Here is a 16,502-nt window from a genome sequence, read left to right as displayed (position 1 = left end):
ATCAGGACTGATGCAGAATATTTAGTGGTTTGGAGATTGCTAGAATCTTTATTCCATTGCATGTGCTCACTGGAAAGGGGTGACTTTCCCAAGCAGAGTAAGATATTCTTTAAGTACCTAAGTCAGGTGCTTTGGATTTTGATATGATTGTTAAGATGTTCTTGTTGATTATCTTCCTAATATCAGAAAAAAAATCACCAGCCAAAGTAAACAGTATCTTTGGAACTAGCTTGTTTTCTTTGATCAAAACGCATGATTTTCTTCCTCTGTCATCTAAAGCAAATGACTTGGAAAAAGCTACAGATGGTTGGGTGAGGTTGTTCTGTTCCAGCTGTTTCTAGTAGGATATAACTCCTGTTGGAACAGAAGATCTCCCTTTAAGGCTTTTCAGAAGAGACTTCCTGAGCCCTGGACATTTCTTTAGTTAAACTGTGTTAAGTACCTAACAGAAAGTCGATATATGTATGTAATGGGATCATTATAATATGATAATATTTCTCCCTTTTAAACTAACATTTTTAGATTCTATTTGTTTGAAGTATGAAAGTACTCAGTATCTTTTAAGGACTCATTTAGCTCTAGGTTTATGCTTTATATGAAGTTGTTTTAAGTTAATCTTAGATTGATAAATTTCTTCAGCAAATATTGCCCAGAAAGTTATAGACTCTGAATCAGTTTTATATACGTGTATAATTGTGTGCTATGGGAGAGTATTAGAAATGGATTATATTAATGCTGGAATTCTTACCAGTCCTAGCAATGGAAGTTCTCATTTTGAGATTTCCATCTAGATTTTCTACCATATCAACGGTTGTCATAGTAGCAGTCTCAATTGAGAATTGTGATTATATACTTTATCAAATGACTACTTGATGAAGGCTCAATTATTCTAATGTAGTTCAGCCAGAATTCTGAGCCGTCATTTTGCTTGGTTAAGGGAATAATTAACAAACCTAAAGAAGAAATCCCTTTCTTTCTTTTGAATTACATAAAATTTCCCTTATTTCACTGACTGTCAAGTGCCATTAGTTATGATATGCCATTGTTTTATGTACACTAAGGAAAAAAATCCTAATAGTTATATTCAGTTGATGCCATCAATTATAAGATACAACCTAATTTCAGAGATGCTAAAATGTATGTGTGTTTGTGGGGAAGTATATAATCAATAGAATATGGCACATTATTTACACATAGCACTTTAGTTGTGTAAAGGTCATAATCATAATATTAAATATAAAGGAAACTTTTTAAATTATTATTTCTGCCAAATATTATATAGTTTCTTTAATCCTTGAAAGCCAGAATCAGAAAAGAAATCACATATTTGAGGAAATCTATAAGATCATCTATATTATGTAACAATTTCCAGTTGACTACTTTTTTACCAAAGTATCTTAAACTCTATAAAAGAACTTATATTCTTTTAAGTAGCTATCTTTAGAGTCTCTCATGATAAACTTTAAATATTCCTTTTCAAGATCATTTCACTTAACATATAAAAGAGAATAATTTGGAATTTAGATGAGTTGTTTAGTATTCCAAACAAGGTGCAACCTGAGACACAGTATGTTTAAGAGCTGTAATCATGAAATATCTTGTTAAGTGGCATATAGAATTCTAAAAAGAATCATTGTTCCTGCCTCCTGAAAATTGTCGCATTCTAACTTTAGGCATTTTTCTCCCTAAATTTAAAAAATACAGTTCAGGATTAACTGGAGGTCTGTGTTGTGATAAGAAGATGAATTGGTAAAACTGACCATGAGCCTCATCCTTCTAGACAGCTCTGGGTAGGTATGCCATGCTCAAAGGCTTATATTAGTTATTACTCTTGGCGTTATAGTTCGTACTGGCTCATTGTTGAGAGAGGCCAAATTGAGTTGCTAGCATAGACATTGTAAAGTGGCTGGCTAGACAGACTGCTTGCAGCTTCAGGCTTTGTCAGAAGGTAGGTACACCAGGGCATCATTGTGGTTTGAAGTCCACAGTGGCCTAGAATGTGGGTTCCAAGTCCAGCTTTAAAAATAATGCTACAGGATTCAGACATTGGGTGTGGACCTGATCAAAACATAAAACAATGCATCTTGATTATTGACCCTTATTTGCAAAATCAGAGCAAGATTTATAGCCACTCAGGACCCATGTGGCTTACAGATGGGGCAAGAGGCAGGCTTGGAGAGAGAGGTCTGGAGCTATGCAGCCTGGAAGAGTACAAGGATAGGGAGCCATATTTATTTGGGGTTTTGTGTTTTTTGTTGGTTGCATCACAAGTAATGTTAATAGAGATTACCTTTGTAGTGTTTTCCACCTTTATCAAAGTGCTTTTACAAACATATAATTTTGCATTTACTGTAAACATGAGAGGGGTGAACTGGATATAATTACCCATTTGGCAGATGAGACTCACAGATCCTAAGTTACTAGCCTTAAGGTCATTTGGCTCTTGCTTTTTTTCACTATATATGCTGCCAATGCTTGATTCCATATTTATTTCCAAATTTAGCAAGCATATAGTTTGTTTTCCAGCAGCTGCTACTATCTTTATGAACTGCCAATATTTTGTCACTTATGTTTTTACCTCCCAAATCAACAAGTATAACTAACTTTTGCTTAGTATTGAAAGGAAAAATAAGGAAAACAAAATACTATTTCATTTTGATTTATCAGATAAAACTACTTTGTTATGTGCAATGAATCGTTTTTTAAAGTGATTTTTTTTTTTTATTCTGCTTTGCCCTGTTTAAACCTCAGCTAACCTCACTGCTGTTACTTTTTAGGTGTCTTATAGTAAACCATGTACAAGTCCAGACAGAGTCCAGAGTTAGAGCAAGTTAAACAAGAGTTGCCAGTATTGTGAGTTGTGGATGTAGAACTTGATGTTAACTGTGAATGATTGGTTTTCTAACTTTCATTTTATGTGGAGAGCCTCTTCTGTTTTTCACTAGGCTTCCTCCTGGCTCTTCCTTCCTGTTACATTCTTTCCTGTTTCTTTCCAGAAAGTGTCTCAGCATTCTTTCCTATAGTGTGCTCCTGTAGGGCTGTGAATGGTACATGTTCATGATTTTCATCTCTGAACTCTGCACATGTATTTTTCTTATACAGTAGATTAGAAATACAAACAGAACATTGTGTAAGGATATGGACTGATTACTGTGAGTGAAAATCAGAGTGGAATAAACAGAACGTGGCCTGCAGTTCTGCCTTCTAGTCCAGGTGTTGCCCCACTACTTAATTGTGGACTTTTCACCAATCTTTACAAACTTCTGATATCCCCTTGCATTATCTGCGAGCCAACAGCTGTGTTACATGATTTCTAGAGTCCCTTTCAATTACAAATCTCATTCATGTCCCCAATCTGTGTATGTAAAATTGTACTAAAGGTAGGACAGCTTGTAAACCTTCTTTTGGACCTTAAATTCTATTGGTAATTTTGTCATTATTGAGAATTGAATGAAATCGATCATGGTGATTTAACTTTGTGGTGCTTGTAAGCTGAACTGAAACCCCACTATTATTAACTTACAAGTTTTGAGCTTGGTTCCTAATCTTTCCTGTTGTATGCACAACATGCAATAATAATCAGCATGGTATGTTCTGGGAATGCTTTCATTAAAGATTGGTGGGTTTCTTGATCAGATATTTACTGTGTCTCAGAGCAGCTATAAAATCCAGGAAGTGTAAGTGTAAGAACAAGTGATGGAATGCTAGTTGGAAAGACATGTTAGAGTTAAAATGTGACAGTAGGTCTTAGGCTGTTATCCTTTACTGTCCTTCAACCCAGTATGTGATAGGTTTGGGTTATAGACTGAATAGATGGGATTTTCAACTGTTTATATTTAATCAAGGGAGAATAAGTCATAAAGTTGTATATTTAAATCAATACTAGAGTTTTCACGAGATTTTATTGTTTTAGGTGTCATGGATTACTCAAAAGGATAGATGAAAGCTATCATTACTCTTTCCAGAAAAATAAATGCACATTGCCAATTTTACCTGCAGGTTGAAAAGTTTCATGGATACCCCACTGTGGGTGGAGCCTTACTTTTCCATCTGGTATTCTTGGTCCAAATTCTTGATAGAAAAAAACTCTGGTTGGTAAATTCTTTGGTGATGCCCCTCAAAATACTCTAGATCAATGTTTATTAAACTGTGATCATGAGAACAATTGAATGGGTCAAGATTAAAACAAAACAAAACAAAAGAATAAAGTAGAAAATATCAGAGTAAATTTTGTTTTGTTCATTCTTTTGATTTGTATGCATCTATGTGTGTTTATACTGTCAGAATATAAAATGTCCTTCTTACTATGGATTGAGTATAAAGTTGGAGAAACTCATCTATTAGATGAGAAACACTCTTTTATTGTAAATGAACCTCTTCACTTTATAACTGGAAACTGAGGCCCTTAAAGGCTGAATGATTTGTTTAAATCCCTGCTGTCCCTGTGTTACTTCAAGTGGTCCAGCTAGGATTGAACCATATTACTTTGTTACTAATTTTACCCTGCTGCATTGCTAATTTTTTGAAACAGAATTGTGAAGTAGATTATTTTAAAAAGATAGTTCATCTGCTTCACACTTGGCACTTTTGAATCCTTTGTTTTTCCCACTAAAATAATTTCTGTCATTATCCTTTAAAATAATCTGATCTTAAACTTCTTTTCCATAGGATTAGCAGATATCCTAAGCCCTCTCAGTTGGCTGTCTGCACCCCTATTCCTAAAATGTTGACATTTAACCAGAAGGACTTTCAGAACAAGATATGAGGGCTAATTTTTATTTCAAAATCAAATTAAAATGGTTTGAGTTGTTTTGTTCATTCACTTGAGAGCTGAAATGTTGGTGTGGGATCTTTGGGAAGGCACTATAATGTCCTTAGTTTCTCTGTGAGTTTTTTCCTCAAACTTGAATTCCATACCATTTATAAATGTGAAGGGTCTTGTTAAAATGCAGATTGTGATGCAGAATCTGGCTGAGATTGTGGGTTTCAGTAAACACTCCTGAGAGATGCTACTTTGGATCTTGGGATTACACTTTTAGTAGCAAGAACTTGTATTACCCGACTTATTACTGTGGCAAGAAAAGATAGCTGTCTGATCATTTTTCTGTTGTCTTGATTTTATTTCTTTTAAATATTTATTTTTTAGTTATAGGTGGACACAATACCTTTATTTTATTTTTATGTGGTGCTGAGGATCAAACCCAGTGCCTCACGCATGCTAGCCACAACCCCAGCCCCCGTTGTCTTGATTTTAAACAGCTGTTCTCATCTGCCCCAACATTCACCTGAGTGAAAATTGATGATACCCCTCTTTGCAGCACTTTTCTAGGTGATTCAGACTTAGCACTACTTCATTTAACTGGGATTTTCAAGCCTTTCTACAAAATTTAATTTTCCACATAACTAGAATATTTAATTTCAGAAAGATCATTTTCTAAATGTTATAGAATTTTCTTTCTTAAAAGTATTTGCATATACTCTTTTTTTTCTTCAACTTAGTGTTGCAAAAGCCATATTTTTTTAGAGGCTCTCTTTGTGGTGAATATTGAGCTATATGCAAAATGAATAAGAACTACAAAGCCTTCCATGGTGCTGTTGTATGTTTTTCTGTTTTGTCTCATTCATCTGCTAGTTAATGATGTCTCCTCAAAGTGGCTGGTGTCTCTTTCCATCCTGATTACTTCTGACCTGAAAAGCCAGATACTAGATTTGTGAGATGAATTTCTGTCAGAAGGGCCTTCCCAGGGTGGGGCCTTGCTGAGGAGGGATATGATCCAAGTTCAGTAGCCTTGGAGAATTGAAATCCTTTGGTTTTTAACCATATTCTGAGTAGATACCTAAATTGGAGCCTACTTGTTTCTTCATGCCTTTTTCCAGGTGCTTTTTTAAACTCCTTTCCAGATCCCGTTGTCTTTGTTCATTAAAATGTATTTGAAGGTCATTTGTATGTATAGATGTATGATATATTAGCCCTGTGATTGATAATACAATAATTGCAATAAATTAGTAGCACTCAGGGTCCATATAAAATCGGGATGGGTAACCTTATGCTAAAGATTGTGGCTCTCTTTACACAGTTGTGTTCTGCAGTGTCTTTGAAATAGTTTTTAGAATAATAGTAATGACAGAAAGGAGGATATTGTTTGGTTTAATTTAGTGATTTAGTATCCTGGGAGTTTAAAAATTGTTGGAATTATCTTTATTAGATTACTAATTATAATATTAACACTAATAGTTCTCATATGCTAAGTTCTCATTTTGTTAGTCATTACTTACATAAAATGCAACAATCAGGGCTGTGGTTGAGAAGGGTACATTAGATTGTGGGGGGCAGCAAGTGGCTGATGTGCTTCCCACAAATGAGAATAATCCAAATAGATAGGGGTGAGATTAAATATCTTCATTAGTCCCTCTTTACAAATAAATATGCATATGAAGACTCTACAGCAGGTGTTTCTGGTTTTGTTTTTTACTAGAAATTGTTGGAGGATTCATATTTTTGAAAACCATACAGTAGTTTATATTCTGATCCAAAGCAGAGAGAACCTGTTTGCATTTTAACTAGGTAGCATCAGACATTTATCATCTTAAATAGCCTTACTATTGGCTCTGTGTTAGAAATTGTAGATTATATTCTTTAAAATTATAACAAGATTAAATGTGGAAATAACAGTTAAGTTGGAATTTTGAGATCAAGAACAGAGCACCATCTGACATATTTTTAGTGAATTACAGCCTTTAAACACTGATTACCAGATTTATCTCATTTGAATATTATTTTTACATCTAGAATTTGTCTTAGGCTTCAGTGCAGCTCAGCCTGCTGGTATAATCTTATCTTAATAATGTTTTGTGACCTGGGAGTCCTGTTAAAGACAGGAGCTAGAGAACGCTGGAAGGTAAAATGAACACATGGCCTTAGTTCTCTTCTTTTATACTGGAATATAACTTGCATTTAAAGAAACTGAAAAATGAAAAGGAAAAACAACCTCCTTCCTCTTTCAGATGTAATAAATATGTTTAATATGGTTTTGCTATGGTTAATCCTTTGAAACTTACAGACTATAGAGGATTTTGTCTAAAATATTTGAAACTAAATGCTGCTGTAAAAAATATTTTTACCAGAAATCTAGAAATAGCTGTCTGTCCTATGCTTTGTTAATTTGATCTGCTTGTTTAGCTGAAAAAATAAAAATGTATATTCTAACTAAAGAGAAATTTGTGGGCATAAACTCCTTTCTTCCTATGTTCAAATATATTTCATACATTGTTTATCTTATTTAAATATACAGTAGACAGAGAATACAACTGCTGTTCCTTTAATATCAGAACTATGCACGTTACAATAGGTGTCACTGTTTTGCTTGGTCCAATCATGATTGGTGACTTCAGCTATTGGCTCCGAGCACTGGCTGTCTGACTCCATCTGCAGGGCTGTAATACCTACTCTCCTCCGATCCATTCACCACACAACTTCAGCTGGCTGAACAGACTCACTCAGCTCCAGCACATCTTGCTAACCTAATTCAGAAAACAAGTGCTACAGCTCTGTGCCTGTCGTCTTCGCTCGGTGTAGCGTTTTCAGGTGATCTAGGAAACGGTTGTTTTTATGAGCAAGTAAGAGAAACAGGAATCATGATGGGGATGTATTTAACAGACCCAGTACTGGATAAAACTTAAAGCCAGTTTCTATTCAACATAGTGAAAAGGTCACCTTGCCTGGCTGAGAAAAGAAGCAAAATATCAGCTTGTTGGTTTCTGTTAACATCTTGGCTCCGGCCAGCCTGTTTTCCTTGATGTTTGAACCAGTTTGGGATATCTAGCTGTAAAGAGAAACATACTGTACTCATGGTAGATGACAAGGAAAAGAACATGAAATGTCTCACCTTCTTCTTGATGCTTCCAGAGACGGTAAAGAACAGGTCCAAGAAAAGCTCAAAGAAAGCAAATAACAGCAGCGGCACTAGCAGTAGCAGCAGCAAGTTGCCCCCAGTTTGTTATGAAATAATTACCTTGAAGACTAAAAAGAAGAAGAAGATGGCTGCTGATATATTTCCCCGGAAAAAACCAGCTAACTCCAGCAGCACCACTGTCCAGCAGTACCACCAGCAGAATCTCAGCAACAACAACCTGATCCCGGCCCCCAACTGGCAGGGTCTCTATCCCACCATTAGAGAAAGGTAAGTACTGAGCCAGCACATGTACTTTAAAAGTTTTCCTGTGTTGAAGTTTGTGCTTTTGAACAACCTGTAATGTATTTTAACACAAATCTGTGTTTCCTCTTTTCCCAGAAGCTTTATTGGTAATGGAAAACTGCCTTGTATCTTTTCCAAAACAGTACAGCTGTTTTTCTCTTAGACAAAAATGTTTTTGCAAGCTGTAATATTTAAGTGACAGGGTTATATTCTATAGGCCATGAAAAATAGAAACCTTTAATTTGTCCTTAGCCTTGTGAAAAGTTTGTATAACTTAAAAAAAAAAAAAAAAAAAAAAAAACTTTTGCTACTTCCTGTGTGTTTGCAATAACTACAAACACAGTTGTTTAGTTTCAATCTTTATTTTTTAAATTTTGCTATGAAGTTACTAAACTGTTGCTTAGCTTGTGAGTCTTTTTATGTTGGAGAAAGGGATTAAGAATGCTGGCTGCTGTGAATTAATGAATTGCCTCTGTTTATAGAAATGCGGTGATGTTCAATAATGATTTGATGGCAGATGTACATTTTGTGGTTGGGCCACCAGGTGGGACTCAGCGGTTGCCAGGACACAAAGTAAGCAACAGCTGCATTACCGGTTTTGTCCTGAGATTTACAAAAAGGGACCCTCTCAGTCAGCCTGGAACTTGGTGTGGGCAGCTTGCCGATGGCAGGCAGTGCATGTTTCCCCCAGTTACAGAGAAAGCATACCCTATCCAAAGGGCTTTGACCACGCTTAATTTTTTCATTGTTTCCTACTATACTGCTTTATATCTCTCACAGAAACATACCCTCTTAACTCTCCAGCCCTGGGAAGTTGTTGTGACAGGTTAGGAAAGTCATGTATTGACCCCTTTCCTAGAAATAGTGAGATAAGCTTTTATTGTATTTATGTTGCAATGAGGGGACCCCTGCGTTAATCTCTGAAAGCTTTGAAATAATTAGCATAGAGGCTATTTTGTATGAACATCTTATATTTCCCTGCCAAATACCCTGTATCTTGGTTTTTTCAAAGGAACAGGTTTAGGTACTCTATGCCCACTAAACCTGATTGCTTAGAGTTGTTTTTCTGGATTGATTTGCTGAAAACACTTTCAATTTAGTGCATGAAATAAGATTTCCCTTTCTCCACAGTATGTCTTAGCTGTTGGGAGCTCTGTGTTCCATGCAATGTTTTACGGAGAACTTGCCGAGGACAAAGATGAAATCCGTATACCAGATGTCGAACCTGCTGCTTTTCTCGCCATGCTGAAGTAAGCATTATTTCTATGTTTGGAAAGAGTTTGTTTATGCTATATTTGTACCCTGCTGGCTTCAAAGTTAAATGTAAGTTCTGCATAACAAAAAAAGGAGACTCTGATGAAGAAAGAGGGTGCTGCTTATCCTGTACATGTTTTTGGAGAAAACTGCTGTTCATCTTTAATTGGAAAGCATGTGGAATGATCCAAGCATTTATCCACACCTTGGCACAGGATGTGGGGGCAAGTGGCATGTATAGCAATTTGGTTCTTAATGGCTTGTAATTAAAGAAAAATAACTTTCAGGTGTAGGCATTGTTTAATGGCACATGTTCTATCTGAAATCAGTATGTGTGAAGAAGTCTTCAAAGAAATACATTTTTATTTCACAATTCCAGAAATTATATACCTTATTTAAACACTACAATTTGGAAGACTTCTAAGTTTTCTGAGTTGTTATCTCCTAACAGCAAATGTAGAATTCGCTGTCTGTTGACTTAGTCCGATCTTTTTGCACAAATACGGTACACTTACTCTTCTATAAAATTGGACACTTTCTCCAGAATAAGAAGCATTTGCATTTGATATTAGAGGAGAAATTTTTGGAAGTTATAAATCGTTTTCTATGATTTCATGTAGATGTATACAGAAAAACTTCAATTGGTAATCTAGAAATACAAAAGTATATGTAATATTAATTTACATTAGCTTTTTATCTAGTGGGTCTTTTGTAGCTTCCAGTATATGTCAAGCAGATACATGAATCATCTTCTGTACTATGTACCAGTGCTAGACAATGTGTGATAGTCTATCCTGTTATTAAAATTTAGTGTTATTCTAAATATTATTTATATGCTTTCTCTTAATCTGCATTAATTTCTAGGACACTAAAGACTGAGTTCAAGGTCATCTGCTGCTCTAGGGATTTCATTTCACTGAAATAAATAAAATTATTGTTCAAAAAAATCATTCAGTGGGTCAACAAGTTGGACAATGTTCCCATTAATGGTTAAAATGTTGCTATGTCTTATTACTACCTGCTGAAAAATTATAGTTCTACAGCTTAAATGTATTTTTTATTCATATTAAAATTCTGAAATCTAATTGCTGTTGACTAGGACTTTCACAGTGGAATATAGGGAAATGAAAGGCAAGTAAGCATGTGAAGCACCAAAGCCTAAACTAATCCACCAATTTTAATCTTTGTGGTCTTTTAGAGAAGTACGTGCAGAAATCAGTTTTACCTCTAAGGGTCCTCTCTCCCACCCTCCATCAGAGGAAGTCAACTCAGTGTCTTTGACAGTATTATCTCTTGCTGAGCAGAATGCAGCAATACTTCAGCATTTTGGGCTTCACTACAGCCAAGTAGTTTGTTGAGTTGTTCTAGACATATGCATAATTAGGAAGCAGCAAGATGGCCAAGAGCTACATTTCACCTAACTCATTTGATTCAGCATTGGTCAAGTGTCTTTTCTCATAGTTGTATCACCTAGAGCATGTATTAATACAGCTTTTTAAAGTTGTACACACAGGCCACATAAAGTGGTAGGAGTCAGAGATGCTGTAAGATGCCTTTGGCTGCCATGCCATAGTTGTGATACTGATGACCAGATTTCCTTCCTTGTACATTGTGGGTGAGAAGCCATTATTCCAGGAGAAGAGATTGTCAAGGGGATGACTGTGCCCTTGACAATTACAGGGTAAGAGTTACAAACCTACTCACCATGTTCCAGGATCCTTCCCAAAGTCCTGGCTCTTGGTCAAAGCAGAACTGAGCTGCAAGTGTATTGTCAAATGGCATCTGGCTTAGCCTATCAGAGAGGAGAAGGGCTTCCTAGGAGCAAAAGGGCAGGTTTCATTTGTGATCGTGGACATTTTTCTCTTTGCATGCTTGAATTTCTCTACTTTTTCACAGAAGGTATTGCTGATTTTTTGAGTTAACGTGTCTTTTACTAAGATGAAATAAAATAAATACAGGAAGACTTCAGATAAAGTACCTAGCACTTTAGCTAGAAAAAGTTAAAGGTAAATGTTATTATTTCTATTTTTTTTATGTTAACCATAACCATCTACCAGAAGCAGATAATTTCTACTTTCACATTCCATTTTGAGAAACTATCGCTATCCTCTAAAATACCACAAAGTGTGGTTTATTGACGTAGAAACTCTACATTTAAGTTTTCCCATTTTGTCTTTTAATTAATACGTATGGAAAAAATGTATTCTTTAATTCTGAAGGTGAAAAGAATATATGTGGGAGGAATTTAGAAGTTTTGAATTAAACAAATAAACTGGCACAGAGCCTGCTGTGTTCTGAGTAACCTGGAAGGTAGAATTGAAGTCCATATTTGATTATTTGTGAACTTGGATCTATTTGAAAAATATTTAGTATCAGTTTTTTTTTTTTTTTTTTTAATCTTTAGGAGAAATCCAAAAGCATCAAGATAGGGTTAATGCTGAAATTATAGTAGTAAAGGCATTTTGTTTTTATCTAAATATAACATATGTAATACAATTTTGCTATTTTTTCTGATGTTGAGTCAAGTTTGAATAGTTACAGTATCTTCTATTTTTGTTGAGAAGACACTATATATAGCATGTGAAACATAGGCCAGAATGGTAATACTAAGTTAATGCCTTTCATGATACAAACTTACTACTGAGCTGAGATAGTAATAACTTATAAATATAATTCAGATATTTCTTTAAGCATGTTTATAATAAGTGTCACATAAGATGATGTTCTTGGAACAAATGTGAAAATAGTTGGTTCTTTACATGCTGAGCATGCTCATTTTGTGAAAATTCCATTTATATATTGTATGTTTTCTTTCAGATATATCTATTGTGATGAAATTGACTTGGCTGCTGACACAGTGTTGGCTACACTGTATGCTGCCAAAAAATACATTGTCCCTCACCTTGCCAGAGCCTGTGTTAATTTCCTGGAGACAAGCCTGAGCGCCAAGAATGCCTGTGTGCTCCTCTCCCAGAGCTGTCTGTTCGAGGAGCCTGATCTGACCCAGCGTTGCTGGGAGGTAATCGATGCCCAGGCTGAGTTAGCTCTCAAGTCTGAGGGATTCTGTGATATCGACTTCCAGACACTAGAAAGTATCCTCCGCAGGGAAACTCTGAATGCCAAAGAAATCGTGGTTTTTGAGGCAGCTCTCAACTGGGCTGAAGTAGAATGCCAGCGACAAGATCTAGCCTTGAGCATTGAAAATAAACGTAAGGTCCTAGGAAAGGCACTGTACTTGATCCGCATACCCACAATGGCCCTTGATGACTTTGCAAATGGTGCTGCCCAGTCCGGAGTATTAACTCTCAATGAGACCAATGACATCTTCCTCTGGTACACTGCGGCCAAAAAGCCAGAGTTGCAGTTTGTGAGTAAAGCCCGCAAGGGCCTTGTCCCCCAGCGCTGTCACCGTTTCCAGTCTTGTGCCTATAGGAGCAACCAGTGGCGCTATCGGGGTCGCTGTGACAGCATCCAGTTTGCTGTTGATAAAAGAGTGTTTATTGCAGGCTTTGGGCTGTATGGCTCCAGCTGTGGTTCTGCAGAATACAGTGCCAAGATTGAACTCAAGCGGCAGGGTGTTGTCCTGGGGCAGAACTTGAGCAAGTACTTCTCAGATGGATCCAGCAATACCTTCCCTGTGTGGTTTGAGTATCCTGTGCAGATCGAGCCGGACACCTTCTACACAGCCAGTGTGATACTGGATGGCAATGAACTCAGCTACTTTGGACAAGAAGGCATGACGGAAGTTCAGTGTGGCAAAGTGACTGTCCAGTTTCAATGCTCCTCGGATAGCACAAATGGCACTGGGGTACAGGGAGGGCAGATCCCTGAACTTATATTCTATGCTTAAAGCTTCACTTCCCCAAGCAGTGTGAGCTCGGGTGCACATCTGGCCTCTCCTTGCTTGATGCTTAGCTCATCTGCAGATATGTGATCAGTGCAGGTAATTTGTTATGAATGAAGCGGTAGGCAGTTTCTAATTTCTTTTACCCTTTTTAATTATGTACAGGCTAAAATGCAGCATTCCGCTTTTAACTATATGCTTAAAAGAGCCAAGTTCTTACTAAGGCTTTGTGGTTTTCAGAGTTGCGTCTATACACCTGGAGAGATTATGCTCTCTCAGATGCCCCACCGACCTCCCAATTTCATGTCTCTAAAGAAAATTTTGGATCACCTCAAATTTCCTTTTGGATTTTATTTGATGAATGGAAATAGTCTAAAATAATAACAATCAAGAGTTATTTTTAAACAAAGCCCACCCCCCCAAAAAACCAGATAAACCTCAGTGTACAATTTTGAGAGAAATTTTACTTTATAATAAGTAATAATTTAGAATGTAGAAAGTAGTCATGTTTGGCTCTTACATTTTTTTCTTTTAAAGTTGTTGCTTCTCACTTTGCTTTTTTAATCCTAAACCAATAAGATTATTACACATTAACTCAAAATGGCAGTGTAAAATAAGAAACTAAGGAATTGAGTGGTGTTTTATAGGCAAAGGAGACTTATATTCTTTTAAGAAGACAAGGTAACACAATATGAACACTTCTTTTGGAAGTAATGAAATTATAAAAGTTTATTGTCAATAGAAAAAAATTGCAGGCCTGCTAATTTACAGTAAAGGTTTTAAAAGAGAACCTAAAAAATCCCATACTACAAATACTTTAATTGATAATGCGTTTGAAAAAGGCACTCTTTTCTTGCCACATAGCTTTGGGTCCCTATCATTTGCTTGTTTTTATAAATCGTACTGTATAGAATTCCTGATCCCTTTTCTCCCATTTAAAAGAGGACCAAACATTTCTTTAGAGGAATGGAGTAACAACTGGTTTTGTAGCACTACATTGTTAATGTCATAAAATACTTTTATTTGTTGTTTTTTTTTTTTATTTGAAATATACTTTATCTAATCTTTGACCATATGCTATTTTATTTGTTGATTATAGTTCTGTTCTCATTCTGGACTGCTAGAATCTGGCCTCTGGCCACCTTAAAGTGCCAATATATGCCTGCAGGGTTTTCAGAAATTGGTTGGAGTAACAGAGTTTGTTGTCCCTGAATTCACTGCATCAGCAGCACATCTGGCTCTCTTATTTGTCCATGGCTAATATAAGCAAAGGAGGAAAAGCTCATTAAAAAATTCTCCTTCAGTGATGGCTTTTGTTGGTTTGGTGCCTGTGACCCTGGCAGTGCCCAGTGTGATCACTGCCAGTTGAAGAATCCATGTGTTTTTGGGCAGCTTTTCTGCTCAGTGTGATCCTGAGATGGCTTCTCCGCCACCTAGAGTGTGGTCCCTTGGCCGCCTCCTTCTCCTGCTCTGCAAGCCTGAAACTGGCTTGTCTGGGGCCAGGAGTTAGTCCTGGGGTGTGTGTGTGCCTGTGAGCCCATGTGCCCATGTGCATGCAAGTGCGATTGCCAACTCAGGAATTCCCTCCTCCCTGCCTGGTTAGTGAGAGGTGGGACACAATGGTCCCCCTGCTGTCCCCAGCCAGGCCCAATGAGTGACTGCCCTTGCTTATTCACTGTGCTTCTGGGCTGCTTTTTTCTCTGTAGATGTGGGCCTGTCGCCTTTGGCGAGTGTCCCTGATGGAGGAGAACACTGGATTATGGGAACTGTTTTAATCACTTTTGCCATTTACCTACATCTGTTAGCATAGCTGACTGAAAGTTGTTACTGGTGACTATAGATGAATACTGCCAGAACAGCTATCTAGAATTATCTTATTATGGACATGACAGGTTGTAGTTTTGGCAAAACATTAATGAAATAAAGATAAATTTTCACTTAAAAATACTTGTGCAAAGGATTCTATTCTAAAATTATGGTTAAACATTTCAGTAACTCATAACTATCATGCAAAATGGTAAAACTGGTTAGAAGGCACTTGACGTGAAGCCAGAGGAGAAGAAATGTTACTCAGCACTAATTTCATAGTTGAGAGGGTGAGTGTGATGGACCGCCTGAGAGTGGGGTCATTCCTTCACTGCTCTGTCAGTTGAGTTGCCCTCTGCACAGCTAGTCTGCCGAAAGCCACATGAGATCCTGTACGCTGGGTATAGAAGAACTTAATTTTCTGTCAATTAAGAGAAGAAAAATAAAAATAAAAAAACAAAAAACAAAACACTTTCACCATCTGATTGGCCTGTGGATAAAATTTGAAAATTGTATTTAGAATAAAAAATTATATATTTTAGACCAAGTCTCCTTTCTGCATTTTCAACAAAATGGAATGAAAGCTAATGTGCTTGCTTTGTTTTCTTTGGTAATTTTGAATTTTGTAGCTTTTAAAATTAGAAACCATTGTTCTGACAAGGCAGGCAACTCTAGTGTATAAACACAACTTTATTAAACAGAGTACGCTGTAGATGCTTTTCCCAATGTATCTGGCAGTCTTTGTCATTGTTCATACTGGGGATAAAGGGTAACTAGGCTAGCAGTTCTAATGTAACATTCTTTAAGCATATCTTAAAATAGTATTTAAGTAAATGGTCTAATTTCTACATAATTATTGCACTGAACTGTCTTTTTTGTTTTTGTTTTTTTTAAGGTGTTTAATAAGCTCAGCTAACTCAAGACACTGTAGCAACTTATGCATCAGTGCTTGACTTTAGCAGCTTACAACATTATTTATGAAGGAAAAATATATAAATATGAAGTACCTCATGTTGAATGTTATTGTACTGTATTTTTAATGTAACAGTGCAGATCTTGTTAGACACATGAATGTGTATACTCATGTTAAATGCAAATAAAATAAAACTGGTTCATAGATTTGTTTTCTTACCATTTTTGTCACTTCCTTGAAATAGTAAAAGTTTCATTCTGGCACTTTTTGGTGCCAATATATTTTACAGAAATTATTTTGTAGGAGCATTTATTTGCTAAGTATTCAGATATCTTTGATCCCTAAGGAAGTAAACATTTTGAGGCAAAAGCATAGGAGAACAATGGATATGTTAATCAATTGCATTGTTCAAAGCCTGACTGTTAAGTTAATGAGAGGGAGTGAATGGATGCATTTATATTCCTGTTATGGAATTTGTGGTTGGCTGGCA

The 16,502-nt window shown here is 36.4% G+C and overlaps 1 protein-coding gene across 3 annotated transcripts in view; it reads left to right on the top strand.

Moving 5' to 3' along the window:
- Btbd3 (BTB domain containing 3) overlaps positions 1 to 16,216 on the top strand; it is a 41,739-nt gene extending 25,523 nt beyond the window's left edge. For 2 of the 3 annotated variants that reach the window (XM_046433607.2, XM_046433608.2), the window contains 4 exons: positions 7,907 to 8,180; positions 8,678 to 8,768; positions 9,327 to 9,445; positions 12,267 to 16,216. In XM_046433607.2, coding sequence (XP_046289563.1) covers positions 8,038 to 8,180; positions 8,678 to 8,768; positions 9,327 to 9,445; positions 12,267 to 13,299 — 1,386 coding nt within the window. In that variant the 5' untranslated portion in view covers positions 7,907 to 8,037 and the 3' untranslated portion in view covers positions 13,300 to 16,216. Of the gene's footprint in view, positions 1 to 1,812; positions 8,181 to 8,677; positions 8,769 to 9,326; positions 9,446 to 12,266 lie in introns of those variants that run through there. The other variant, XM_046433606.2, reaches the window with a different exon arrangement.
- The last annotated feature ends 286 nt before the right edge of the window (positions 16,217 to 16,502 follow it).

This window comes from Marmota monax, unplaced genomic scaffold (genome assembly GCF_021218885.2).
Source record: "Marmota monax isolate L192 unplaced genomic scaffold, Marmota_monax_Labrador192_F-V1.1 WCK01_AAM20220418_F8-fsc00014, whole genome shotgun sequence".
NCBI classification, from domain to species: Eukaryota; Metazoa; Chordata; class Mammalia; order Rodentia; family Sciuridae; genus Marmota; species Marmota monax.
Note: the sequence above shows the minus strand (reverse complement) of the source record. Positions and strands in the feature narration are given on the sequence as shown.